Raw genomic sequence first — 25,425 nt, forward strand, 5'->3', positions numbered from 1 at the left:
TTTTGTATCAAATACTCGGCCTATTCATAAGGCGTTAAAAGCTAATTTTTACACAGGTACTTCGGTCTTGGTTTATAAATATGTATGTACCTTATTGATATGTTAAAAAAATAAGTAAAGTGCATTTTTTACATATCAATAAGCTTATAAACCAAGACCCAAGTACCTGTTAATTTTTACCTCCCCCCCCCCAAAAAAAAAGAATCAATTTATCAGTAAAATGTGCATACTCGCTGCTTCTATCCTTGACGGATATGAAATAAGAGCATCTGAAGCACAATATCCATAACATATTATGACAGGTTTCACAATAGACGTCAATTAATGAAATTGCTATTTTTCAAGTTTTTACAAAAAATTAAGGGGGGGGGGGGAAGACGTACATCTACTTCATGCGGGATTCTGAACAAAGGATTTCTTCATACTATAAGCCTGTAGGTTGTCAGTAGAAACTACAATATATTTTCTGTCGGTAGTGTCATAAATTCCATTCCCCTCGCTTGCGCGGGATTTCATCTAGTACAAATGAATTTAATAAACCTTTGTTATCATCACCAATATATCTATATAAGTTTTTGTCATTAAGTTACATGTACCTTAGGCCGAAAGGACTAGGTATGCTAGGCCGAAACTGCAACGGTCCGAAAAAAACACCAGACCGAACGAACTTCGGGCCGAATTGTGAAATGCATCGATTAATTCGACTATGGTCGAGTGTTTCCTTCAACATGCATACTTAAAAATCTGCAGGTTTGTTTAATATTCCAATGTAAACATATGATGATTTTTTTTCCATTATCAAAATAATTTCAAAAGTTATATTGATTTGAAATTTTGACTTAAGTCTGTTCTCAGTTTATGGTCTTGGGGCCGGTTTTGTGTCAAATCCGCGGATGGATTCTAAAACATTTCTAAAGAGAAGACTGTAAAAAATGATTGCCACACAACAATATCATATATACGTATAAGGGTAGATAAGGTTGGTCAATCAGACGGAAGACCTCTCATTGCTCGCAATGAGTTTCTAGTTATTAAGGTCTTCCGTCTTCCGGTTTCTTTTCCACTATTAAGGTCTTTCATTTCCAACGAAAGACCTTCTACTGATTCTGTTGTTTCTTTTCCACTATTATTAATTTTTTTTCTTACCGATTTTGTGCTGGCGATTTCTCGAGAACGCCTCAGTAGATTTTCATGAAGTTTTCAGCAATGGTGGTAAATCATGTGAACTTAGGGCCCCTTTTTTGATTTTGCCGTCGTCACTTCCGGTCGTGAGATACGACCAATTTTCTGTTTTTAAAGTTGCATTTTGTCCGCCAGTGTTCTCAAAAAACGCTTTAAGATTGAGTCTTGAAACATTCAGGGATGATAGATTGTGACTCGTAGATTTGAATCTCCTGTTTGGTTTTTGTTGCCGTGCTGTCCGTTGTCCACCGGAAGTAGTTTAAAAATATGCAATTTTTTTTTAAAATGTTCATAATAGAGGCAAATAGACTGTTTCGAGTCATATTATTTCCACTGAAAGTTATTTCTTCCAAACCGGAAGTAGTCGAAAAAATGCTCATTTTTCCTCGAAACTTTGAGGGATGATTCCTTCACATTCAGTGAGAAGTTAAAAAGTCATTTTGAGTAATTCCAGTCATACCGGAAGTGAATGAAAAGACCGGAAGTTGTTGAAATTGATAGATTTCGCTCTTTTATTTGTAGCTTAACATATTTTGAAGAATTGATTGAAATACTTTTTTTAATTTAAAGTTTATTTACTTTGTTTTATCAATCAAACTTTCCCAATCAAGATCTTATCAGAAATCTAACGGAAGACCTACTCGTTGCACATATAAGGATGGTTATTTGACGGAAGACCTTGTTGCTCGCAATGAGTATCTAGTTATTATTATTTTTTCCCAAAATTTTGTGCAGGCAATTTCTCGAAAACTGTACAGTGGTTTTAAGTGAAACTTTCAGGAATTTTGCGTCATCAAATGGACTTTGCTCATCAGAAGGGAAATTTGGAAAACTCGCTTCCGGTTCCAAGTTATTGACAGTTTTCTGATTTTAAAATGAAATTTTTCCCCCGCCCCCCTTTTTTCAAAATGGCTTAAGATATATGAACTGGGGATTTGTTAGAGATGATAGATTATGACATTTAGATATGCGGAATCACCTTTTCTTTTGTCGTCAGTACTTCCGGTCGCTACCGGAAGTGAATTTAAAAGGTTGATTTTTTTTAAAAAACTTTTTTGTTTTTCAATATCTTTTATAATATTTAGAAGGTTAAAAGATACTTCCTGCAAAATGCCTAATGTATAATTTGTTTGAAAATTGATAAATCCATACTCTAGATATGCGCATTTCTAAATTTGAAGCGGTGGTCCAAAATGGCGGCTGTCTTTGTAAACTCCAACAAGCAGGTCAGAGTTTAGGGAGACAGCCGAGCTTGCCAAAGAAAAGGTGCCAAGATATACTCATGATATTTGGCGCGAAATAATGTAACGTGTCCCGCCTTTCATAGTAGACAAATGGACTGATGCAGTAGTATAAAAACGCAGAAAATATTACACGGACATGTCTCTTTGGAATTGAATGGAATAAAAAAAAGGAATGCATAAAGAACGAGCATTCTGAGAGTATTGCTTTAGCAATACTAGTCCCCTACCGGGAAGTGTAATCTGGTTCCCCTTGAAAATTGAAAATGCCATAATTCCGACAAAAATCAATGAAGCGGAACGAAATGCAGACTTGATCTATAACTCATCAAGGTAAAGTCACATATCAAAACTCAGCTCAATGTCTGCAAGCGTTTAGAAAAAAAATTGCGGAAAACCCTGAAAAATTGAAAAGGTCGTAATTCCATCAAAAATCAATGAAGCGGAACGAAATGCAAACTTGGTCTGTAACTCATCAAGATACACTCACATACGAAAAATCAGCTCAATATCTGCAAGCGTTAAGAAAAAAAGTGCGGAAAACCAAGTGGGACAGACTGACAGACAGACAGAGGGACAGGCAGACAGACGGACAGAACTCAGTGGAAACTTATAGTCCCCTCCGGTTTCACCGGTAGGGGACTAATAAAGGAAGTAAAAACATCAATAGTTTTAGATTACCACATTTCTAAATTTGAAACGGTGGTCTAAAAGGGCGGCTGTCTTTGTAAACTCCAAAGAGCAGGTCGGAGTTCACGGAGAGAGTCAAGTTTGTCCAAGAAAAGGCGCAAAGATTTGGCTCGAAATAATGTATCGTGTCAAGCCTTTCATATTAGACAAATGGACTCATGCAGTAGTATAGAAGTGCAGAAAAGGATTACCGGTACATGGACATAATTGTTTGGAATTGAATGGAATCAAAAATTGAATGCATAAAGAATAAAGGAAGTAAACACATCAATAGTTTTCATCAATAACAGATTATTAGTCCCCTACCGGTGAAACCGGAGGGGACTATAGGTTTCCTCTGAGTCCGTCCGTCCGTCTGCCTGTCTGTCTGTCTGCCTGTCTGTCCCTCTGTCTGTCAGTTTGTCCCACTTGTTTTTCCGCAATTTTTTCCCAAACGCTTGCAGATATTGAGCTGATTTTTGGTATGTGAGTTTATCTTGATGAGTTACAGATCAAGTTTGCATTTCGTCCCGCTTCTTTGATATTTGACGGAATAATGGCATTTTCAATTCTTAACGGGAACCAGATTACACTTGCCGGTAGGGGACTAGTATTGCTAATGCAATACTCTCAGAATGCTTGTTACTTCTGCTAACAGTTATTTTTAAAACTCAAGTAACAAATTCCGATGTGAATCTTCTTGCACAAATTTTAGCTGGTTAGCTAATATCCTATAACTCCGTACTATGAAAATATTAATCTGCCTGACGCTCTTTACTTCGGGCAATGAGTGCAAATAAACATCGATGCTGGTTGGATTACATTGCGCTGGTAGAGTGGTTTCCATATTAATTTTTCACGCAGGCGATCTGGGTTCAATCCCGACTATGTCCGATTTTTTTTCGTTTTTAAGCCTAAATTTACATTTTCATCTTTATAATTGATGTTGACTTTTTTCTGTCTAAATTCTCCACTGTTTCAATATTTTTTTTATAAAATGAAAAAATCTTTAATATCCTGGTATTTTTAGAAGATATATTTATAGGTGATCTTTACCACGAGCACATATAAATGTAATTTTTCATGCAAAGAATATCACTTAATTAGTTAATATAAGGATGGTTATTCGGACGGAAGACCTCTCGTTGCTCGCAACGAGTTTCTAGTTAAAATTACTTATTTGTTATTACAAATAACAAATTTATTATTTCAAACTAATTTAATAAATATACATAAATACAATGTATATATCAAATTGAGCTTAAAATGTTCAGGTGATCATGTGGTCCGGATGCCTCTTTTGTTAGTAAATGTATTTTTATAATCATGAATCCATAACCAGTCTGAAATTGTTAAGATTTAACGAAGCATGAACTCTGTTTAAAAGGAAGTTGCGGAAGAAAGATTTTTGTGTAAAAATACAAGTAAATAAAAACAAGAGGCCCAAGGGCCTTGAATCGCTCTTCTGATAAACTGTACAACCTATCACTGCTATTTGAAGCCTCAAATATCCTGTATATTTAGATAAACCCTTGAAATTCCAAAGGTAGGTCATCATGACCTACATTTTAGATGAAACACTCTGAGAGCCCAAGATGATTCTAAGCCAGTTAGTACCTGAGAGTTGGTTATGGTGACCTACTTATCACTTGTCATTCTCTGAGGACCCAAGATGCATCAACTTAGTTTGATGATTCTAAGTCAAGTAATACCTAAAAAAGTTTTAAAATTATAACCATAAAATTTCAAAAGTAGGTCACAGTGACCTACTTTTCAGATGACATAACTTTGAGGACCCAAGATGCATCAACTGACCAAGTTTGATATTTCTAAGCCAATAAGTACCTGATATATTTAAATAAAGCCATAAAATTTCAAAAATAGATCACAGGACCCCCTTTTCAGTCGACTAACTTTGCTGACCCAAGATGCATCAACTGACAAAGTTTGATGATTCTAAGCCAATTAGTACCCGAAATATTTAATTAAAGCCATAAATTTTCAAAAGTAAGTCACAGTGACCTACTTTTCAGTCGACCTACTCCGAAGACCCAGGATGCATCAACTGACAAAGTTTGATGATTCATCAAACTAAGTTGATGCATCTTGGGTCCTCAGAGAATGACAAGATACATCAAATGACAAAGTTTGAAAATCATAGGCCTTAAATTGTTCAAAACATGCCTCTAAATCATATTGAAAAAGAATGGCCGCAAAATTTAAAAAGTAGGTCACCATGACCTACTTTTGAGTCAACATGATATGAGGTCCTTAGATGCCTCAACTGACAAGATTTGATGATCCTAGTCCTTAGTAAGCAAAATATCAACATTTTAATAAAATGTAATTTTTGGTCAACTTTGAAGTGACCTTGAGACCATGCCCTTTGCCCCAGGGTAAATTCCCGTCCAATTTTAATCTACAACATATCATCATCCTTTTGTGTAAGTTTCGTGATACTCTGCCCAGTGGTACTTGAGAAGATTTTTAAGCAACCAGTACTTTTGTTTCTATTTTCCTAATTATCTCCCCTTGTTTAAGGGTCACATCCCTAGTTTTAGTATAAACGGGTGCCCTTGGGCCAAGGATAACCTGTGACAAATTTGACAATAATTGGCCAAGGGGTTCTTGAGCTATGGCCCATATTCTAAAAAGTTTACGCACACCGCACAAATGGCCATAGCATTAGCTCTTTGAGCCTTTGGCTCAAAAGAGCTAAAAAGTTTTTTTTTTTAAATTCGACCCCTCCTTGTTACAAAAAAAATTCCGAAACCTCATTGCACATCTACAGGAAATCACCAATTACATTCCGAAAGATAACTGTTAGAGGAGTTCTGGGAACACATTTTTTGGTGGGAAATTGTCGTTTTTCGGCCACTAACTGGCTTCCCAGATGAAATTGAAAATACCTCAGTTTTATTGCACATCTACGGGTCACCACAAATTATAATACAGAAGACGCCAAGTCTACAACTGCATAAGATCTAATAGGGATTTTGGAACAAGGCTTAACTTGCAGGAAAAACCTTCTTCAATCCCCAATTGGCCCTCAGAATGAAAACAAAAACCCTATTGTATATCTACAGGACACCATCAATCATATTCCAAAAGTTGAACTGGCTAGTGCTTCTTAGGATGTAATAAGAGTTTAAGGAAGAACCATGCTCCTGTTCAAGCTAGAAAAGATGTTTCTACATTTGTATTTCAATTACATTAATGAAATATTAAAGAAGTATGAATTTAATGTAAAAACTTTGTTAAGTTTTTTTTACAGATGGATATAGAGTATTACTGGGTATTACTGTTGAGTATTACTTTATAAATCTGGGTTACGTGGTTTTAACAGATGGCAGTGGCGTAGCTTGGGGTCGATCAATGCAGAAGCATAAACCGCAAAGGGGGGAGGGGGGCAGCATAAGGTCCCGATGGGACCAAAGTGAAGTCGATAGGTAGGTGAGAATTTTTCCTACAAAATTAAAGTTCAACAAACATTGACAGGATGAGAAAATTCAGGAATAAAAAGAAAAATATATATCGTTTTCTGGATACATGACAACATCGTGCATTGTGCAACACCTTCTGGAATTTACAGACTCGCGCCATCTAGCATTAATTAAGTTAATGACTTTTTTTGTATTATCCAGCGTCAATTCAGTGAATGACTGTTTTGCATCGCTGATCGTTCGTTTTGCAACGGAGTCTTTTGATTTTGCAATCGAGACTGTTGGTTTTATTTTATTATTTTAAGCCGTTAGTTTTGCATCGGTAATCGTTCGTTTTGCAACACAGCCTGTTGATTTTGCAATTGAGTATGTTAATTTTACTGCAATCTGTCTTCGTCCTTCGGCGTGCGTCGTCCATCGGTTGTAATCTTTTGAACATTTTCAGCTTTTTCTCTATAGAACTGCTGAACCAATTTCATCATAATTTGGTATAGAACATCTTTGGGCAAAGGGGGGGGGGACAAAAATTTTGAATTTCATGGTACCTGTCCCCCTGGGGCTTAGGGGGTGGGGTCAAAACCATCAAAATTAATTTTCAAAAATCTTCTTCTCTACTCCTGGACAACAAGCAGTCAAACTGTTGACATAATTATAACATACAATAAGTCCTTTACCAAAATTATGAAATTTATGGCCCCATCGTTAGGGGTTCTGGAGTTAAGGGGGGCTCTATTGATCACATAGTGAAAAAATTTGTATAAATTCTTTAAAAAGCTTCTTCTCTCCCCTGTATACTAGAAAAGAAACTAAGTGTATGGTTATGATAAGCAAAGGTGCCTCTTCTAAAATTGTAAATATCATGGCACCTAGGTCAGGGGTTCTGGTGTGAAAGGGGGGGGGGGCTCTATTGATTATACAGTGAAAATGAATTATTTATTCCAATGTTTCCATCAGAAGTTCGATCAAATTGATAACTCAAAGGTCTCAATTATTAAACTCTGGTGAAGTAAACTATGAAAAATATTAGGATTTTTACTTGGAAAGTTTTCTCTCTTATCAGAGGGTTGGCACCCCTTAAAAATACTGAAAACAAATGCTTTTTGCAGGAAAATGACACTGACATTCACATTATAAATACACATACATGTTTCATAACCAGTTATACAGAAATGTAGGCCTAATTAAAGAAATTAATGTTTTAAACGATGGATGCTTCAGAAGAGGCGTAGAATTTTTTGTTTTGGTTTGCTATTTTCAAAGTTCCATTTCCCCTTAGTCTTTTTAAAATTTACCTTCATATTCCACGCTAATTTCCTTCCAAATCCTTTGTTCAAAAATTCTGTCCTCACTTTTATGGTTCAACTGTCGACATATTAGTATTCCAAAAATATTTCAGAGAGGCTAAATGTATATGTGTGTGTTCTTAATGATGGATAAATTGACCACTAAAATTTCTCTTTATTCATTTTAATGGTTTAAGTCAGTAAATGATGATGCACATCAATGCTAAGAAATCAGAGAAATGTGATAGAACTCCACATTAGAAGCCTGTCTTCAATAATTATTGTTGTAGCAAGTCGCTTGTAAAATCCTGTCATCACACTCCTACTAACTTCACATGAAAAACTTACAGCAAGTGAGCAATAGGCATAGTTTAATTCAATTTTATTATTCACTTCTGTTACATCATGAATGCAACATATATTTTAATAATCAATTGAATTTGTATATGTACCTCTATAAATAATTATTTAAATGACTATAAATGACTATGACTAGTGATTATATTTTGCATATTGATTTATAAATATATCAATATTAATTAAAATATTTTCAGAACACGTCTTACAAATCGCTATTAATATAATGTGGAATCTTTGTTGCATGTATAAAGCTACATCTCCATGAATCTCATGGCATTGAACACTATCATCATACATTATCATCCTTAATCTGCAATATTATATCATGTGTCCTTCATTATCACATACTAATGACTTTGACCAGTCTCACTGGTTGACTGGGAATGCATAGTTAATCACATAATTGTGCTGCTGAATAATTCCTGCACAAACAATCATAACAATTACTGAGCTTTTTTTTTTTTACAATAAAGGCACTTGGAAATTCATTTCTGCTATACATGTACTCTTGGAAGACAAATGTTAAAAGTTGTCAAAAATAAACGTTTCACATGACATTTCTTGTATATATAAATATGAGTTTGTGAGAGGGTAACATTATCAAACAAACAAAATTTGAGACAATAAAAGTGGTGAGCAACAATTATAAATACATGTACACAAGGTACTGTACATTTCAGGTTATAATATTGATTGAGCGTATTCTCATTTTTCAACAGACTCAAGCCAACATAATCTTCAAGGATTTTTTTTATCACTTTTTGAAATAATGCAGCATCAGACACTAACAATAATACACTAATAATACGTGTATATGTTCTATCTTTACACAACATGGCTGACTGATGAAATAATTTGTTTATTTAAATTTTATTGGATGTTTCTTGAAATTCAGTACCAAAGAATTAAGATCAAGAATGAGAATTCCGTTTCATTTTTACACTGCAAATCCAAACCAATTTGCCAAACCAAACCAAACTGCCACTTGAAAAAAAAAAAAAGTCTTACACACTCACTATCATTTTGTTGCAAATTTCCATTATCCAAATGATTTGAATGCCTACAAAAATTGTAGACTGAGTTTTTATGCATTGGCTAGCCTAAATCTAATCCAAACACTTAATACTTATCCTATACATGAACAGTGTAGTTATTAAATAAAGCATTGTAATTAAGTACTTGTATGCAAATAAAAACATTAAACATTATGTTAGTAATTTTTTGTAGAAAGTTAATTTTTACAAAACTGAAAGTGGACAGGATTTAAATCTCAAGAAAATCCTCCAACAATTTACTCTGTATCAGTTCTACTGTTGATTTTTTTCCCCCAGATACACCTCTTTGGTGAGAAGGGAGGTAACACATGGCAATTCCACACTGCTTAAACCCAAGTCTTCATAGTGTTTGCGTACTATGTTGTTCATTCTGGTGAGCAGCCTCTGTATCTCCAGAGGTTCCTTCTTACCTACGACATGTTCATTCAAACCTTGGATCCATGCTTTGATGCCTGTGTGAGGAATAAATTTTATAGAAATTATAAATTCTTATTGTAATTTACAATTTAATATGATATAAACTAAGTAAAAACTGATATTGATAGATTAAAGGCATATTGGCTGTAAATTTTGATGTCAATACACATTTATCAGAATAATTAAACCAAATAATTATATTATTAAAGTTATAATATTTGGAAATTCCACAATAATATTTATTAAATTACAAAAATGTTGAATTTTTGTATTATTTGATTCATTTTTGGGCCATAAGTAAATGCACAACTTTAATAATAACCAATTTTTCCACGTGACATCAGAAGCTACTTAAGCTAGCCCTCGTGTTCAAAAATCCAGATGTGTAAATTCTTAATTTGTTATGTCGAAAATTGAATCTGGTTTTCTACAAACGTAATTTGTTGATCTTAAACTTTTATCTCAAACACTGTATCATGTGATTCATGACGTTTTCTTTTTACACTTCACATCTTGTATTTTAAAGAATGAGGGCGCTTTTCATTGACATTTGGCAGGAATCAGGGCGCACTTGTAAAGTGTAAACTTTATTGAACTGTAAAATTAAATTTTTACATTCTTTGATGTATTATGTTCCTATGAAATAGGAAACGAAAATATTTTCCCTATAGTGTGTTCTGATTTCTTAAAAAGTAACTTGAAACATGGCTAGATGAGTCATTTGGTACAAAATGTTACATTTTTAATCATGTTTTTCTAAAAATTTGCTATCTCTGGGTCATCTCTCCACGATTTTAAAAGACATTTGTGTGCATTTGTATTCAAAGAAACAAACAAACATTTGTAAAAAATGGAGAGAAGACCCAGAGACTATAAAAAATGAACTTTTTCCAAAAAAATATCAATGTGTAAATGCGTTGCTTCTTTGTCATTTTAAATTCCACAGTATTTGTGTAGCGATGATAGCTCAGTCATATGCGTTATTTAAGCCACGATGCGATATGTATCACGATATGTTGAATTGGTTATAAAAAATTTTTTGTAGTGAAATGAACGAAACATTTCTTCATAAATAAGAATAATTTATTCAAAGAAGTTGTATATCTGTTGTAAAACAAAATCATTTTACCCAAGTGATATTAATTATTATGGATTTCATATTTATATTTAGCATATTTATTTTATATATTTAACCCAAGTTTAAGATTAAGAAATTACAAATGAAGAAAACCAGATATACAATTTTCAATCGAACTGTATATTTACAGGTCTGGATTTTTTAACATGATTACTCTCCATACTCCCCACAACATTTACACTGATTTTACTGATAAAGCAATGAAATAGACAACTGATTTTGTTACATTTATAAAAATTAATCAATATAAGTTACAAACAAAATTATGTACAATTAAAGGATAGTTTTTATGCAACGAAAGCTCAAACTGTCTGCATTTCATTGCAATCGATACACAAGTAAATGGAACAGCCTAAGGCCAAAATAAAAAATACCTTTGTTTCCCCTAATGCGACCGACCCGATTAAATCGCGCCGACTGGAAAGTTTTTTAATAAGATTATTCAAACATTTTTTAAATGATTATTAACTTTTATAAAATACAATTCGATCAAAATCCGTTTTTATCAGAAAGGTCATTATTGTTTTACTGTGATTTTCAAGCATTTGCTGGAAACAAAATTGGTGTCCATATCATGTGGTCACAGAGGAATACTATTTACGGTGTTATAAAACAACGGCGATGTATCAACCTTATGCCTTTAGCTTACTCGAATCCTACACGCTTGAAAATTTCGTTAATAAAATATACCATAACTAATTAAGAGTGTTTCGGTGGTATTTGCAATCTAATGAGCAGACGAGGGGCCTACCTTGTGAACACATCAATCAATTTCATTGCATTTTATTTAATTTGAGTTTTGATCTAATATACAGTTCATCTATGTTCCATAGGAGTTGTAAATATGTCTGCATATATCATCCTGATGAAAATAATTCAGACGTCCTTTCTTCATGCCTTCTATTCATGGGTTAAATTTCGTGACTATGACATTGTGTATGGCATTTTTAGATATGGTTTGGTTCAATTAAATATTGAAAAAGTACATTGCATAAAGCACTGGAAGCTGATAGTAGTTTTGAAAAATACTCGAATGCCCTGTCTTTGCATATCTGAGAATCGTCTTTTTAAATATTCGATTTCAATAAATTTACACTGGCTTGAGATATTTTACAAGTTCAATTGAAAAACACCTGTGAATTTAATTTACCTTTAACTTAGTTTTCCCACAGCATTTGTGTGATATTCTGTTTACAAATTGGTTTCTTTTCTACTGCTCTTATTTATAAAGGTATTATTCCATTACATTTTAGAAGGTATTTTCAAAGCTGTTGTCTGAAAAAAAAAAATATTTACCTACCTCCCTACCTACCCAACTTGAGATTTGAGGGTCGGGTTAGGGGAAACAAAGATATTTTTAATGATGGCCTAATCATGACATGGTCAGGTGTCATAATTCATTTTCTCTGTAGAGGAAACGATCAATGTTTTTTAGAGCTGTTAGTAGAATAGAAATAAAGTCCTTGTTGTTGTGAATGATGCAAGATAACCTCCTAGGTCTCGAAATGCTGTTTGAAATATAAAAGCCTTAATGGCTAACACCTCTGCTTTTATATTTCTAACAACACTTCTCGACCTTCGAGGTTATCCTGCAACATTTATGAAAACGCAAACTTTATTTCTTAAATACATAATTCTGATTCATGGATATTCATGAGTAAAAGACACAAACTGAATTAGATTCTGTACTTGTGCAATATAAATAATGAAAATGTTGTTTTTGCTAGCTATACTTTCGTCTAAAAAAATTACACTAGTATAAAAATTCGTTTTTCTTTTCTGACAATTAAAAATAGAAAATAATAAAAAAAATAAATGGCATCTTGTTTAGAAGTGTCATGATCTGTGTATTAAGGGGTGAATAAGTTGTGGATTTAGCTGTAACTACAAGTACCAAAATCTGTCTCGCAGTTGTAGATGAGAAAGTCTGCTTCCCTGGGAATTTTAAGTAATTTGGTAGGCTCTTCTTTACGACGATGTGTGTCATCTTTAGTATCTCGTGGGACTGGCTCTAACTGAAAACATACATGTAAGTAATCAAATATAAATTCTCATATGAATATATGAATACTGATATCTCCTATACCATTGATATGTATCATATGATTTGGAAGTACCGCCACTTATTCTTTAAGTATTTTACCATCGATGTCTTGACTCCTCGGATATTTCAGTTTTTCCTCAGTCCCATGGAGTTCAGGATAACCAGGTTTGACTGTATTAATATCCATATCTTGTACAATGTAAGTCATTTTAATTCCACGGTATTAAAATTACTTTTACTACTTGGTTTGATCATAGGCCTTAAATTGTTTAAAATATGCCTCTAAATCATTTTGAAAAAGAATGGCCACAAAATTTATAAAGTAGGTCACCGTGAACTACTTTTGAGTCAACATGATATGAGGTCCTTAGATGCATCAACTGACATGATTTGATGATCCTAGTCCTTATAGTAAACAAAATACAGTTTATCAACATTTTAATAAAATGTAATTTTTGGTCAACTTTGAAGTGACATTGAGACCACGCCCTTTGCTCCAGGGTGATGCCTTGAACAATTTTCAATCTACAACATATCCTCATCCTTTTGTGTAAGTTTGGTGATAATCTGCCCAGTGGTTCTTGAGAAGAGGATTTTTTAGGCCTTTCAACTAATTTTTCAATTTGCACATTTGGTGAAAACATTTGATAGATAGATTTACAGCTACGTGAAATTCTCAAAAAAGATCATAACATATACATACCTTTAATTAAATCTTTAAAAAAAAATATTATTATTGATTGATTTGTACGATGTTGTGTTTCAAGGACAGGTAACTCAAGTGCTAAAACGACCAACAAATTGCCGTTTTATGAGTTATCGTTTATAGGAATGACATATAGGCTGCTTCAGTTAGAATTCATTGTTATGTACACAAAAGGGTTCCTTACATTGTTTTGTACACAAAAATGTTGACCAAAACAAGGAGAATGTCTTCACTCTACCCGAAATAACGGAATCAAATGAATGGGGAACGGACTATATTCAAGATTTTTAACTCTCTCTGACAGTTGTTACGAGGAAGAAAATATAATGGCATGTTTTTTGTGTGTGCATTGTTGTGCTTCTTATATAAAGATAAACATTTCTACAAGTAAATGCAACAATTAAATATCTCATTCGTTTTACTAAGCACGAAGAACGACTAAGTATAAAAATTTAATCATGTTAAAATTAAGAAGGGGGTAGATTTCACTTTATATTTTTATTAAAAATTTCACTTACATATTATTTCACAGTGTCCGTAACTACATTATAAATAATCTTAACATTTGTGCTAAATTTTAAAACCACTGGATTCTGCTGTCAGCAAAGGAACACTTGGAAAATGCTGAAAATTGACCTGTTAAAAAAACAACTGGATATCTCGGACCTGCTGTAAACAAGTTCCGGTAATGAGTTATCATTCCTTACATTGAACCTTAACGGCAGTTGAAAGGCCTAGATTTTTTAGCAACCAGTACTTTTAGTTTAATTTACCTAATCATCTCCCCTAGTTTTAGCATAAACAGGAGCCCTTGGATCAAGGATACCCTATGACTAATTTGACAAGGGGTTCTTGAGTTATGGCCCATATTCTAAAAAGTTGACGCACACCGCACAAATGGCCACAGCATTAGCTCTTTGAGCCTTTGGCTCAGAAGTGCTAAAAATGTAAACGTCAACATCTTGCAAAGGTGTTAAAAAGAAATTTTGCTCCATTATAAAAGTATAGATTACTTCGCAACAAGGTTTATTTGAAAAACTACCTGTAATAAGAATATTTTGGGCTTCATAAGAAGCCCTTGGCACTTGTCTCCCTTGAGACATTCCTGGAGTTCAGACACGGGCAGCATCATACTCGGAGTAGGGTTTCTAATACTAGAATTTCCATCTCGACTGTCATCCTTACAGATAATCACACCATCCTTCCCAAAGGATAAAATTACACAGATAAAACAGTAGTCATCTGTGAAATCCTTCTGGGCCGCTAAGAAAAAATAAAATACATGTAGTTTTTAGTGAAACGATTTAACAAAGAACAAAAGGCCCATAGGCCACAATGCTCACCTGAGTCACTTAGGTCCTGCTGTTCTGCATTAGCAGATTTTTTTTCCCTACATGTTCCTATGTAAAACATTAATTGCCTTTTTATGGCCCCGCCCACACCCAGAGATCATAATTTGAATAAACTTGAATTAACACCACCTTAGGATGCTTCCATATAAATATGATTAATTATGGCTTTACTGTTCTTGAGAAGGTTTTTAAAGACCTTTTCCTTTATATTTCTATGTAAAACTTTGATCTTCTATTGTGGTCCCAACCTATCCCCAAGGATCAGGATTTAAACAAGAGGCCCAAGGGCCTTAACGGTAACCTGAGTATAATACAACAATTTAGAGGATCCATAGCGTATAAAATAAACTGAAAGGTGAAGCTTTGTTGTCCAAAAGCAAGAAAAATAGGGTGATCAGGATCAACAAAATAATCAGTATAGTATTCATTAACAGTTCATATAAAATTAGGTTCTAATCTGTTCCCCATTTATCACTATCACCATACAGTATATTAACAAACTATCAGTGCTTCTGTACTATTATAATTCCTTGTTGAAATCTCTTACATTGGCCTCTCTTGGTCTTTGATGAACATATAATAAGACAAGTTATTTTTGTCTCATTTTTATATATCTATTACTTACAAGTCTACCTTATCATTAAAACTATGAAAGTTAAAACTATGAAAATACTTTTTGTATTATACAATAAAAATTCTTGCATGATTCTCTTATTCTATTAACCTTTCAAGTACATTATTTACAGTGATTAATTATCAAAAGTAAATGACAAAGGGGAATAACTCCTCTCAGTAGAATACAAATTAATCGAGCCCTGGCCAGGACCAAAACACTTGACCAAATGGTCCAGATGTTCAAAAATCTGGTAAAAATACCCTTCCTTATTAAAACTTTTACTCTTTTTGCCTCTGATATGCCCAGGTGCAGAGAAGATTTTTAAAGAAATAATGCATTTTTACTACAGATTCACTATATTATCAATAGAGCCCCCTCCCCCTCTCCCCCCTCCCCACCGAGAAACACCAGAGTCTCTCTCCCTGGGACCAGAAGTTTGCTCATCATAAGTAATCACTTTTTTTATCTGCTTAACACCAAGGAGCAGACAGGATTATTTAATAGACTTAATGCATTTTCACTATATTATCAAAAGCCCCAACCGCACATTGTACACCAGCACATCTGACCCAGGGGTCATATAATTCGCTACTCTGGAAGAAGCACTCTTGCTCATCATAACTAAATACTTAGCTTCTTTGCTTTCTAACCAGAAGCAGAAAAGAATATTTTCAAAGAAATTTTGCATTTTCACTATATAATCAATAGAGCCCCCCCCCCTTTTCACCAGAACCCCTGACCCTGGGGCCATCCTTTCATATCATAACAATGTACTTAGTTTGTTTAAATAATACCCAGGGGCAGAGAAGAAGATTTTCAAAGAAATAATTCACCTTCACTAGGGTCTATATAGCCCCACTCTATCACCAGAACCCCTGTCCCTGGGGCCATGAATTTCACAATTTTGGAAGAGGCATCCATGCTTATCATAACAATGTTCTTAGTTTGTTTAAATAACACTCAGGAGCTGAGAAGAAGATTTTTAAATCATTAATGCATTTTCACTATATAATAAATAGAGCCCTGCCCTAACACCAGAGCCCCTGATCCAGGAGGCCATGAAATTCACAATTTTGGTAGAGTCACCCTTGCTTATCATAACTATGTATTTAATTTGTTTAAATAATACCCAGGAGTAGAGAAAAAGATTTTCAAAGAAATAATGCACTTTCACTTTATAATCTATAAAGCCCTACCCTAGCACCAGAACCCCTGACCCTGGGGTCATGAATTTCACAATTTTGGTAGAGTCATCCTTGCTTATCATAACTATGTATTTAATTTGTTTAAATAATACCCAGGAGTAGAGAAGAAGATTTTCAAAGAAATAATGCACTTTCACTATATGATCTATATAACCCCGCCCTAGCACCAGAACCCCTGACCCTGGGGCTATAAATTTCACAATTTTGGTAAAATCACTCTTGCTTATCATAACTATGTATTTAATTTGTTTAAACAAGAGGCCCAAGGGCCTTAACAGTCACCTGAGTACAAAACAACAATTTAGAATATCCATAAAGTGATAAATGAAGCTTTGTTGCCCAAAAGCAAGAAAAATAGTATGATTTGCATCAACAAAATAATTGGTCTAGTATCTATCTGTCCCCCATTTATCACTACTACCATGCATACTATTAACAAACTGTCTATTTTTTAACCTCATATTATTACTTCTCACATTGGCTTCTCTTGGCCTTTGAAGAACAATTAAAAAAGATAAGTTATTTTTGCTTCTCTTTTATTCATCTATTATTTCCAAGTCTACCTGATCATTAAAACTATGAAAGTACTTTTTGTATTATACAATAAATATTCTTGCATAATTCTCTTATTCTATTAACCTTTCAAATACATTATTTACAGTGATTTATTATCAAAGGTGAATGGCAAAGGGAATAACTTTGCTCAGCTAAATACAAGTTAATAGAGCACTGGCCAGAACCAAAACACTTGATTAAATGGTCCAGGTGTTCAAAATTCTGGTAAAAATACCCTTGCATATTAAAACTTTTCTCTGTTTGCCTCGAATATGCCAAGAAGCATAGAAAATTTTCAAGAAATGCATTATCACTATATTATTAAATAAATAAGCCCCATCCTTACACCAGAACATCTGACCCATAGGCCATAAGCTCACAATTCTGGAATAAGCACCCTTCCTCATCATAACTATACACTTGTTTGTTTGCTTTATAACCAGTAGTAGAAAACATAGGACATGAATGCCCCGCCGAGGGTATATTAGTAATGCATTATTTTAACACGAATTGAGAAAAGTGAGGTCAAGGTCAAAGGAAAGGTCAAAGTGAAAAAATATTATTGCAGTTGAATAGCTTACATCAGTATGTATCAGCATATGAAGTTTAACACTAATTTAAGAAAAGTGAGGTCAAGGTCAAAGGAAAGGTCAAAGTCAAAAATTGTTGATGCAGTTGAAATGGTTACATCAGTATGTATTAACATATGAAGTTTGATAAAAATATCATGAATGGTATCTTTAAAACTGAGCTAAACACTAATTTAAGAAAAGTGAGGTCAAGGTCAAAGGAAAGGTCAAGGTATAAAATATTGATGCAGTTGAATAGCTCTCATCAGTATGTATCAGCATATGAAGTTTGTTAAAAATATCTTGAATTGTTTTATTAAAACTGAGCTAAACACTAATTTTAGAAAAGTGAGGTCAAGGTCAAAAGAAAGGTCAAGGTCAAAAAATGTTGATGCAGTTGAATATACCTTACATCAGTATGTATCAACATATGAAATTTGATTACACTATCTTGAATGGTATCTTTAAAACTGAGCTAAACACTAATTTAAGAAAAGTGAGGTCAAGGTCAAAGGAAAGGTCAGGGTCAAAAAATGTTGATGCAGTTGCATAGCTCTCATCAATATCTATCAGCATATGAAGTTTGATAAAAATATCTTGGATACTTTCTTTGAAACTGAGCTTTGAACAGAGCTAAACGCAAAGTGTGACGGAAGGACAGACAGAAGGACGGAAGACAGACATGACAAACACTATATGCCCCGACCATATTCATGGCAGGGCATAAAAATATTTTGAAAGAAATTATGCATTTTCACTATATAATCAAAAGAGCCCCTTCACCAGAACCCTTGACCCTGGGGCCATGAATTTCACAATTTTGGAAGAGGCATTCTTCCTTATCATAACCATGCACTTCCTTTGTTTGAAAATACCCAGGAGCTGAGAAAAAAATTTTGAAAGAATTTATGCATTTTCCCTATATATTCAATAGGGCCTTGCCCTAACACCAGAACCCCTGACCCAAGGGTCATGAAATTCACAATTTTGGAAGAGGCAACCATGCTCATCATAACTATGCACTAAGTTAGTTTATTTAAAACCTAAGTGCAGAGAAGAAGTTTTCAAAGAATTAATGCATTTTTACTATATATAATCAATAGAGCCCCGTCCTAACACCTGAACCCCTGACCCAGGGGCCATGAAATTCATAATTTCTGAAAGGGCAGCCATGTTCACCATAACTATGTTCTGAAATAGTTTAATACCCAGAAGCAGAGAAGATTTTCAATGAATTAATGTATTTTCACTATATAATCAATAGAGCCCCACCCTAACACCAGAACCCCTGACCCTGGGGCCATGAAATTCACAATTTTGGAAGAGGCACTCTTCTCATCATAACAATGTACTTAGTTAGTTAATTTAATACCCAGGAGCAGAGAAAAAGATTTTCAAAGAATTAATGCATTTTCACTATATAATCAATAGAGCCCCAACCTTGCACCAGAACCCCTGACCCTGGGGCCATGAAATTCAAAATTTTGGAAGAGGCACTCTTGCTCATCATAACTATGTACTTAGTTAGTTTATTTTATACCCAGAAGCAGAGAAGAAGATTTTCAAAGAAATAATGCACTTTCTCTATATGATCTATATAGCCCCACCCTAGCACCAGAACCCCTGACCCTGGGGCCATGAATTTCACAATTTTTGTAGAAGGCTTAATGCTTATTACAATCATGACAACAGTTTGACTGCATGATATCCAGGAGTAAAGAAGAAGATTTTTAAAGATTGCATTAATCATGGTGGTTTTAGCCCCACCCCTCAACCCCCAGGGGGGGCAAGGACCATGAAATTCACAATTTTTGTTCCCCTTCACCCATAAATGCTATATGTAAAATTTGGTTGAAATTGGTTGAGTGGTGTCAGAGAAGAAGCTAAAAATGTTCGAATGTTAACCCACATTGCACGACGCACGACGACAGACAAAAACGGATAGCAATAGGTCACCTGAGTGACTCAGATGACCTAATAATACCCAGGAGTAGAGAATAAGATTTTCGAAGAAATAATGCAATTTCACTATATGATCTATAAAGATCGCTCTAGCATCAGAACCCCTGACCCTGGGGCCAAGAATTTCACAATTTTGGTAGAGTCACCTTTGCTTATCATAACTGTGAATTCAATTTGTTTCGATAATACCCAGGAGTAGAGAAAAAGATTTTCAAAGAAATAATGCACTTTCACTATATGATTTATATAGCCCCGCCCTAACACCAGAACCCCTGACCCTGGGGCCATGAATTTCACAATTTTGGTAGAGGGCTCAATGCTTATTACAATCATGCCAACAGTTTGACTGTTTGATGTCCAGGAGTAAAGAAGAAGATTTTTAAACATTGCATTAATTTTGGACGACGACCGACAAAAACAGTTAGCAATAGGTCACCTGAGTGACTCAGGTGACCTAACAAACTTGAATCTAAACTACCTGAGGATATTGATGCTTCCATTTTAATATGACTTGGTCATAGCTTTGCTGTTCTTGAGAAGGAGATTTTTTTTTAAAAAGATATTTTCATATATTCCCGTGTAAAAATTTGATTTCCTATTGTACTGATATAATGGTACATGTATTATGATATTTTCCCGTGACAAAATGAACATTGTAATAATGAGACCGCACTGTGTATCGCAATACACAAAAAAAATGTACCGTATCACAGTATAAAAACTGTATACCTGTGTATCACGATATTACATGTATATAACATTTTAAGTAATTTATGCTATTTCTTTGTAATTTAACTAAATATAAGTGATTTTGTTCTTTTTACTTATGCTGTTTTTATTGTATTCAGAGCTTATAAAATGTAACATATTAATATATTTGTGAACTGAAGAAATAACCTTCACCTTTTATCCTTTCACATCGTGACAGAGAATTTCTCATATCAGAACAGAGACACACAAATTGTATAGAAAATTTTGACAGGTGAAATTATCCCAATACCTGTAAGTATCATGATACATGCAGTCCCAATGTATCACATGATATGCTTTAGCTGTATTGTTACACCGGTATATGCCATATTAAAAAGATGGGAGTAATAAAAAAATAATTTTCTCCACAGAAACCACAAATTAAGAGGAAATTTATCTACTAATTTTAATCTAATTTACATGAATTTTCTTTAGTTCAATGACATTTCACCCTCAGGTAAATGTATTTGTATAGCTACCTTGTTTTAGTAACTCGATCATTTCTTTCTTTGATTTATCCTTCTGCTCAAATTTATCTGTACCACCATATATGTCTGTAAACCCTAATTCTGTAAATTTGTGGACCAATTCTTTTATGTCAGCATCCTCTTTTTCAATACGTTCCGAAACACTGTGCGGTGCTCCTCTGGTCTCTTTGTCACGCCTATCTCGTTCCTCACTAGACTGATCTCTACACGTATGAAAATTCTGGTTTCTAATGATGAGGACTTTTCCACTTTTTTTCTTCATTGCATACCTAAAAAATTTATTCAACTTAAGTCAAAATCTTGATATAACTTAAATGTCTGGTTTTGATACTGAATGAAAGTGCATGTAGCATTAAAACTCAACAAATCGGAGGTGAAAAAACCTCAAAAACCATATCCTGTCAACTTGATAATTGTAAAAGGCTGCATGTTTTCAATTCTTGTAACAAGTCTGAAGGCAATGTGCATGAATTGCTTACAATTATGTCATAAAAGAAAACAAGATGTGTTTGTGAAACACTGATGCCCCTGTATGGCAGCTTATAGCAAAGGGTAAAGTTTCTTAATGCAAGTCAAACTCCAGGTCAAGAAATCAAAAATGTTAGTACCATGCAAAAAGAACGGTCTTGTCTCGAGAAATATACCTGTGAAATATGAAAGCCCTAGCTAGTACAAACCGTTGAAAAGTTATGGCGAAGGTTAAAGTTTTTTTAAAGTAAGTAAAATGGCATGGTCAGGGTCAAATGATGTCCAAGGGAAGTTCTTGTCACAAGTGATTCACATGATCATGAAATGTGAAAGCCCCAGAACCAAACATTCAAATGTTATGGCCAATGTTAAAATTTTTAAAAGTAGGTCAAACTCGAAGGTCAAGATCAATGCCAAAATTGTTGGTATCCAAAGGAAGGTCTTGTCACAAGGAATATACATGCAAAGCACGAAAGCCCTAATACCAACAGTTCAAAATTTATGTCCAAGGTTAATTTTTTTCAAAAGTAGGTCAAACTTCAAGGTCAAGGACAAAGAGTCAGAGTTGTTGGTATTTAAAGGAAGGGCTTGTCACAAGGAATGCATATGTGAAGTATGAAAACCCTAACACCAACTGTTCAAAAGTTATGGCCAAGGTTAAAGTTTTTCAAAAGTAGGTCAAACTCCAAGGTCAAGGTCTAAGGGTTAAAGTGTTTGTATCTAAAGCAAGGTCTTCTCACAAAGTCACAAGGAATGCATATCTGAAGTATGAAAACCCTAGCACTATCTGTTTAAAAGTTATGGCCAAAGTTAAAATTTTTCAAAATTGAAGTAGGTCAAACTCCAAGGTCAAGGTCAAAGCTGTTGGTATGCAAAGAGAGCTCTTGTCACATGGAGTACACATGAGAAGTATGAAAGACCTAGCTCAAACTGTTCAAAAGTTATAGCCAAGGATAAAGTTTTATCAACAGTAGGTCATACTCAAAATCAAGGTCAAAGGGTCAAACACATTGGTATCCAATGGAAGGCCTTTTCACAAGGAATACACTTGTGAAGTTTGAAAGCCCAGGATTTAAGTGTTCAAAAGTTATGGCAAAGGTTAAAGTCTCATGAAATTTTGCAAAAGTGGGTCAAACTCCAAGGTCAAGGTCAAAAGGTCAAATATGATGGTAAGCAAAGAAAGGTCTTGTCACAAGGAATACACATGTGAAATATGAAAGCCATAGCTCCAACCAATCAATGGGCAAGGTTAAAGTTTTTTGTGGACAAACAGACAGCTAGACAGACAGACAGACTGCTAGACAGATGGACGGACAGGGCAAAAACTTATATCCCCCCCCCCCCCCCCCCGAATCTTCGATTACGGGGGCATAAAAAATATATAGGTATATGATTTCATGCCATTAAGGTAAAATTATACTTAAAGAAATTATAGATTACTTACATAATTTTTACCATTACCCTTTTTCACTGAATTTTAAGAAATACAGTTAAACTGTGAAGAATGAACATCGATACTAGTAAATTTATGGATATATCAAAGTTCTTTTCATAATTCCTTGTAAAATTTAGGATATAACAAACTCCGATATAATAAATTTATGGATATATAGTGAACTGATTTTGTGTACCACAGAGGTTAAAAGTAATGAAATTTACTAGGGATGGCAATCGAATACGGAATTGCTAATCAGTTGATCTCAGGACTTGCCGACCGATTAACCAGTTCATCATATCAAATACATAATATTTATTTTCTTGACATATATTTTTTTTTTCAAGTAGCTCTGTTCATATAAACAGATGAATTAAGACTCGATCAGGCTAAAAAAAGACATTAGAAGTTAGAAACAGACCAGGAAACTAAATGTATACATATATTTTAGTTCAATTTTAATGGACAAGAAAAAATTTAACCCATGAAACATGCCTGAGAAATCAAACATTGATAATTTTCCAGAGCAGATATGTCACACAATATCACTCTGCATTGTCACAGTGTAATCAAATCAAAGTCAGAACTTTCACTATACATGTATTTACAATGTTTGTCTAACAATATAATTTGATAGCTACAGATAATTACAATAGCTTTATATAGCTATATGGCTATACCATAACCAAGCTATATAGCTAAAAAGGGTTTGACATTAATGTTAGTCCATTAGTCTCCATGGTCTCAGACTAATACATTTGCATTCGGACTAATAAAGTCTGTGGTCAATTAGTCCAAACGGACCAATAAAAATTTCTGGAAAACAAAATGAATAAATTTCCGATGTTTAATTATTGACAACTTATAATGGAAAACCCTGCATGTATTCTTAGGTTTCTAGCTTCTTGGGGGGTAGTAAGGTAAATCTGAGTCAATTCAGTGCTTAATTTTACAACGTGATATGATATGTTAAACATTTTAGCGATTATGATTTAGTATGACACATAAACATTTTGAATGTAATGTACAGAGAAAAAATTAAAGAACAAGATTGGGAATACGATCGTATTTCCTGATCAGGAGATTGATACAAATCTGTGGGATAAAACACTTCACATAAATGCTTTGTTAATTTCATTAAAGTATAAACATGATAAAAGGTACATTGTAATATCTATTTTAATCGTTACAAACCACAATTGATTTTCCTTTTTTGACAGACTAATAAAATCACGCGCAGACTGGTAAAAGTAAAGAAGCACTAGTCCAGCCGAACTAAAGCCTAAAAATGTTAGTGTCAAACCCTGGCTAAATCAAGAGATTGTACTGGAGCTGAGTATATAATCCCATTAGTTTATATGTCTCTGCAGGGACCTATATACTAACGGGATAGGCAACTCTCGCAAGTCTCGCGATACCTCGTAAGTTGCGGGATTTCGTAAGTCAATTTTAATTAAATATATCTCTTTTACTATCAAATATTTCAGAATAAAATCTGAATTTATCTATCAAAAAAATATTCAAGATTTGTTATTAGCACTGTTTTTACTCCTTATCTTAGAAGTAATTACATTTATTTAAAAATCAGTGCGTGCCCCTGATCAGCCGTATTTCCAAGAAATCGCCGATTTTGGTGGTTGTTTACTTAATATCTAAATTATTTTATAATATGTGCTTTAAAATTTATTAAATATCCATTCCGATACACAAAAAGAACAAATTACATTAATCAGAAAACAAGCTTTTTACTGGGAAAAAAAGTAGTTCGAAAAACTTGCAGTGTTGTGTGTGCTATTTTGGGTAAATAAACATGGCGCTGAAGGAGTTGCTTATCCCGTTAGTATAGAGGTCCCTGGTCTCTGCCAATATTTGATAGAGTAACTAAGTAAGAGTTTTTATCCATTCAGGATTCTATGATAAAAACCTTATAGATCATTCAATGAATGAACTTTATGAGACTTAATACAGTAGACTTACCATATTCCATAAAACCTTTAAGTGGTCTTAAACTCTTTCTATGACCATGAATTCAGTGGTCTGTCAGAGCTGACCATTTATATTACATGTTTACTAAGTAAATTGTACTTCTCAATGGTTATTAAACTGTTAAATAAAAATGACTTAGATCAACCTTTCAAATATCAGTAACATTTGACTTGCCTTATAGTAATCATTAAGTAAATTTTGCATTTAGTGCTACTTTGGAGAACTTTCCAGTGACTTTTAATGATCTGTTCAGTGTTAGCATGGTTTAAACATTCTTACTTTTTATCACACATGAGATTAAAATATTACATACCTTCTCTCTGACATTTTCTGATAAACCTTTTCTATTCCCCGTCCTTAAGCAAATGAGTAATATAGTATCAGTACTTTCCGATACTCTAGGTTTACTTTCTTTTTCCCTTACCCTTTCGGGTAAGTCGTCATAGGTATTAATTATCTAATAATGATAAATCTGTAGCCATTATTGTTGGATACATATTT

The 25,425-nt window shown here is 33.9% G+C and overlaps 1 protein-coding gene across 1 annotated transcript; it reads right to left on the reverse strand.

Annotated features, from left to right (window-relative positions):
- Positions 1-8,317: 8,317 nt before the first annotated feature.
- Positions 8,318-25,325, reverse strand: LOC133179001 (caspase-7-like). Its single transcript, XM_061313674.1, has 5 exons — positions 25,238-25,325; positions 21,027-21,304; positions 14,581-14,801; positions 12,683-12,803; positions 8,318-9,685 (listed from the first exon to the last, which is right to left on the reverse strand). The coding sequence occupies exons 1-5, from the start codon at positions 25,249-25,251 to the stop codon at positions 9,486-9,488; spliced, it is 834 nt and encodes a 277-aa protein (XP_061169658.1). The 5' UTR covers positions 25,252-25,325; the 3' UTR covers positions 8,318-9,485.
- Positions 25,326-25,425: the final 100 nt, after the last annotated feature.

Source organism: Saccostrea echinata, unplaced genomic scaffold (genome assembly GCF_033153115.1).
Source record: "Saccostrea echinata isolate AGI-Se365-2 ecotype Australia unplaced genomic scaffold, CSIRO_AGI_Sech_v1 ptg000004l, whole genome shotgun sequence".
In the NCBI taxonomy this organism is placed as follows: domain Eukaryota; kingdom Metazoa; phylum Mollusca; class Bivalvia; order Ostreida; family Ostreidae; genus Saccostrea; species Saccostrea echinata.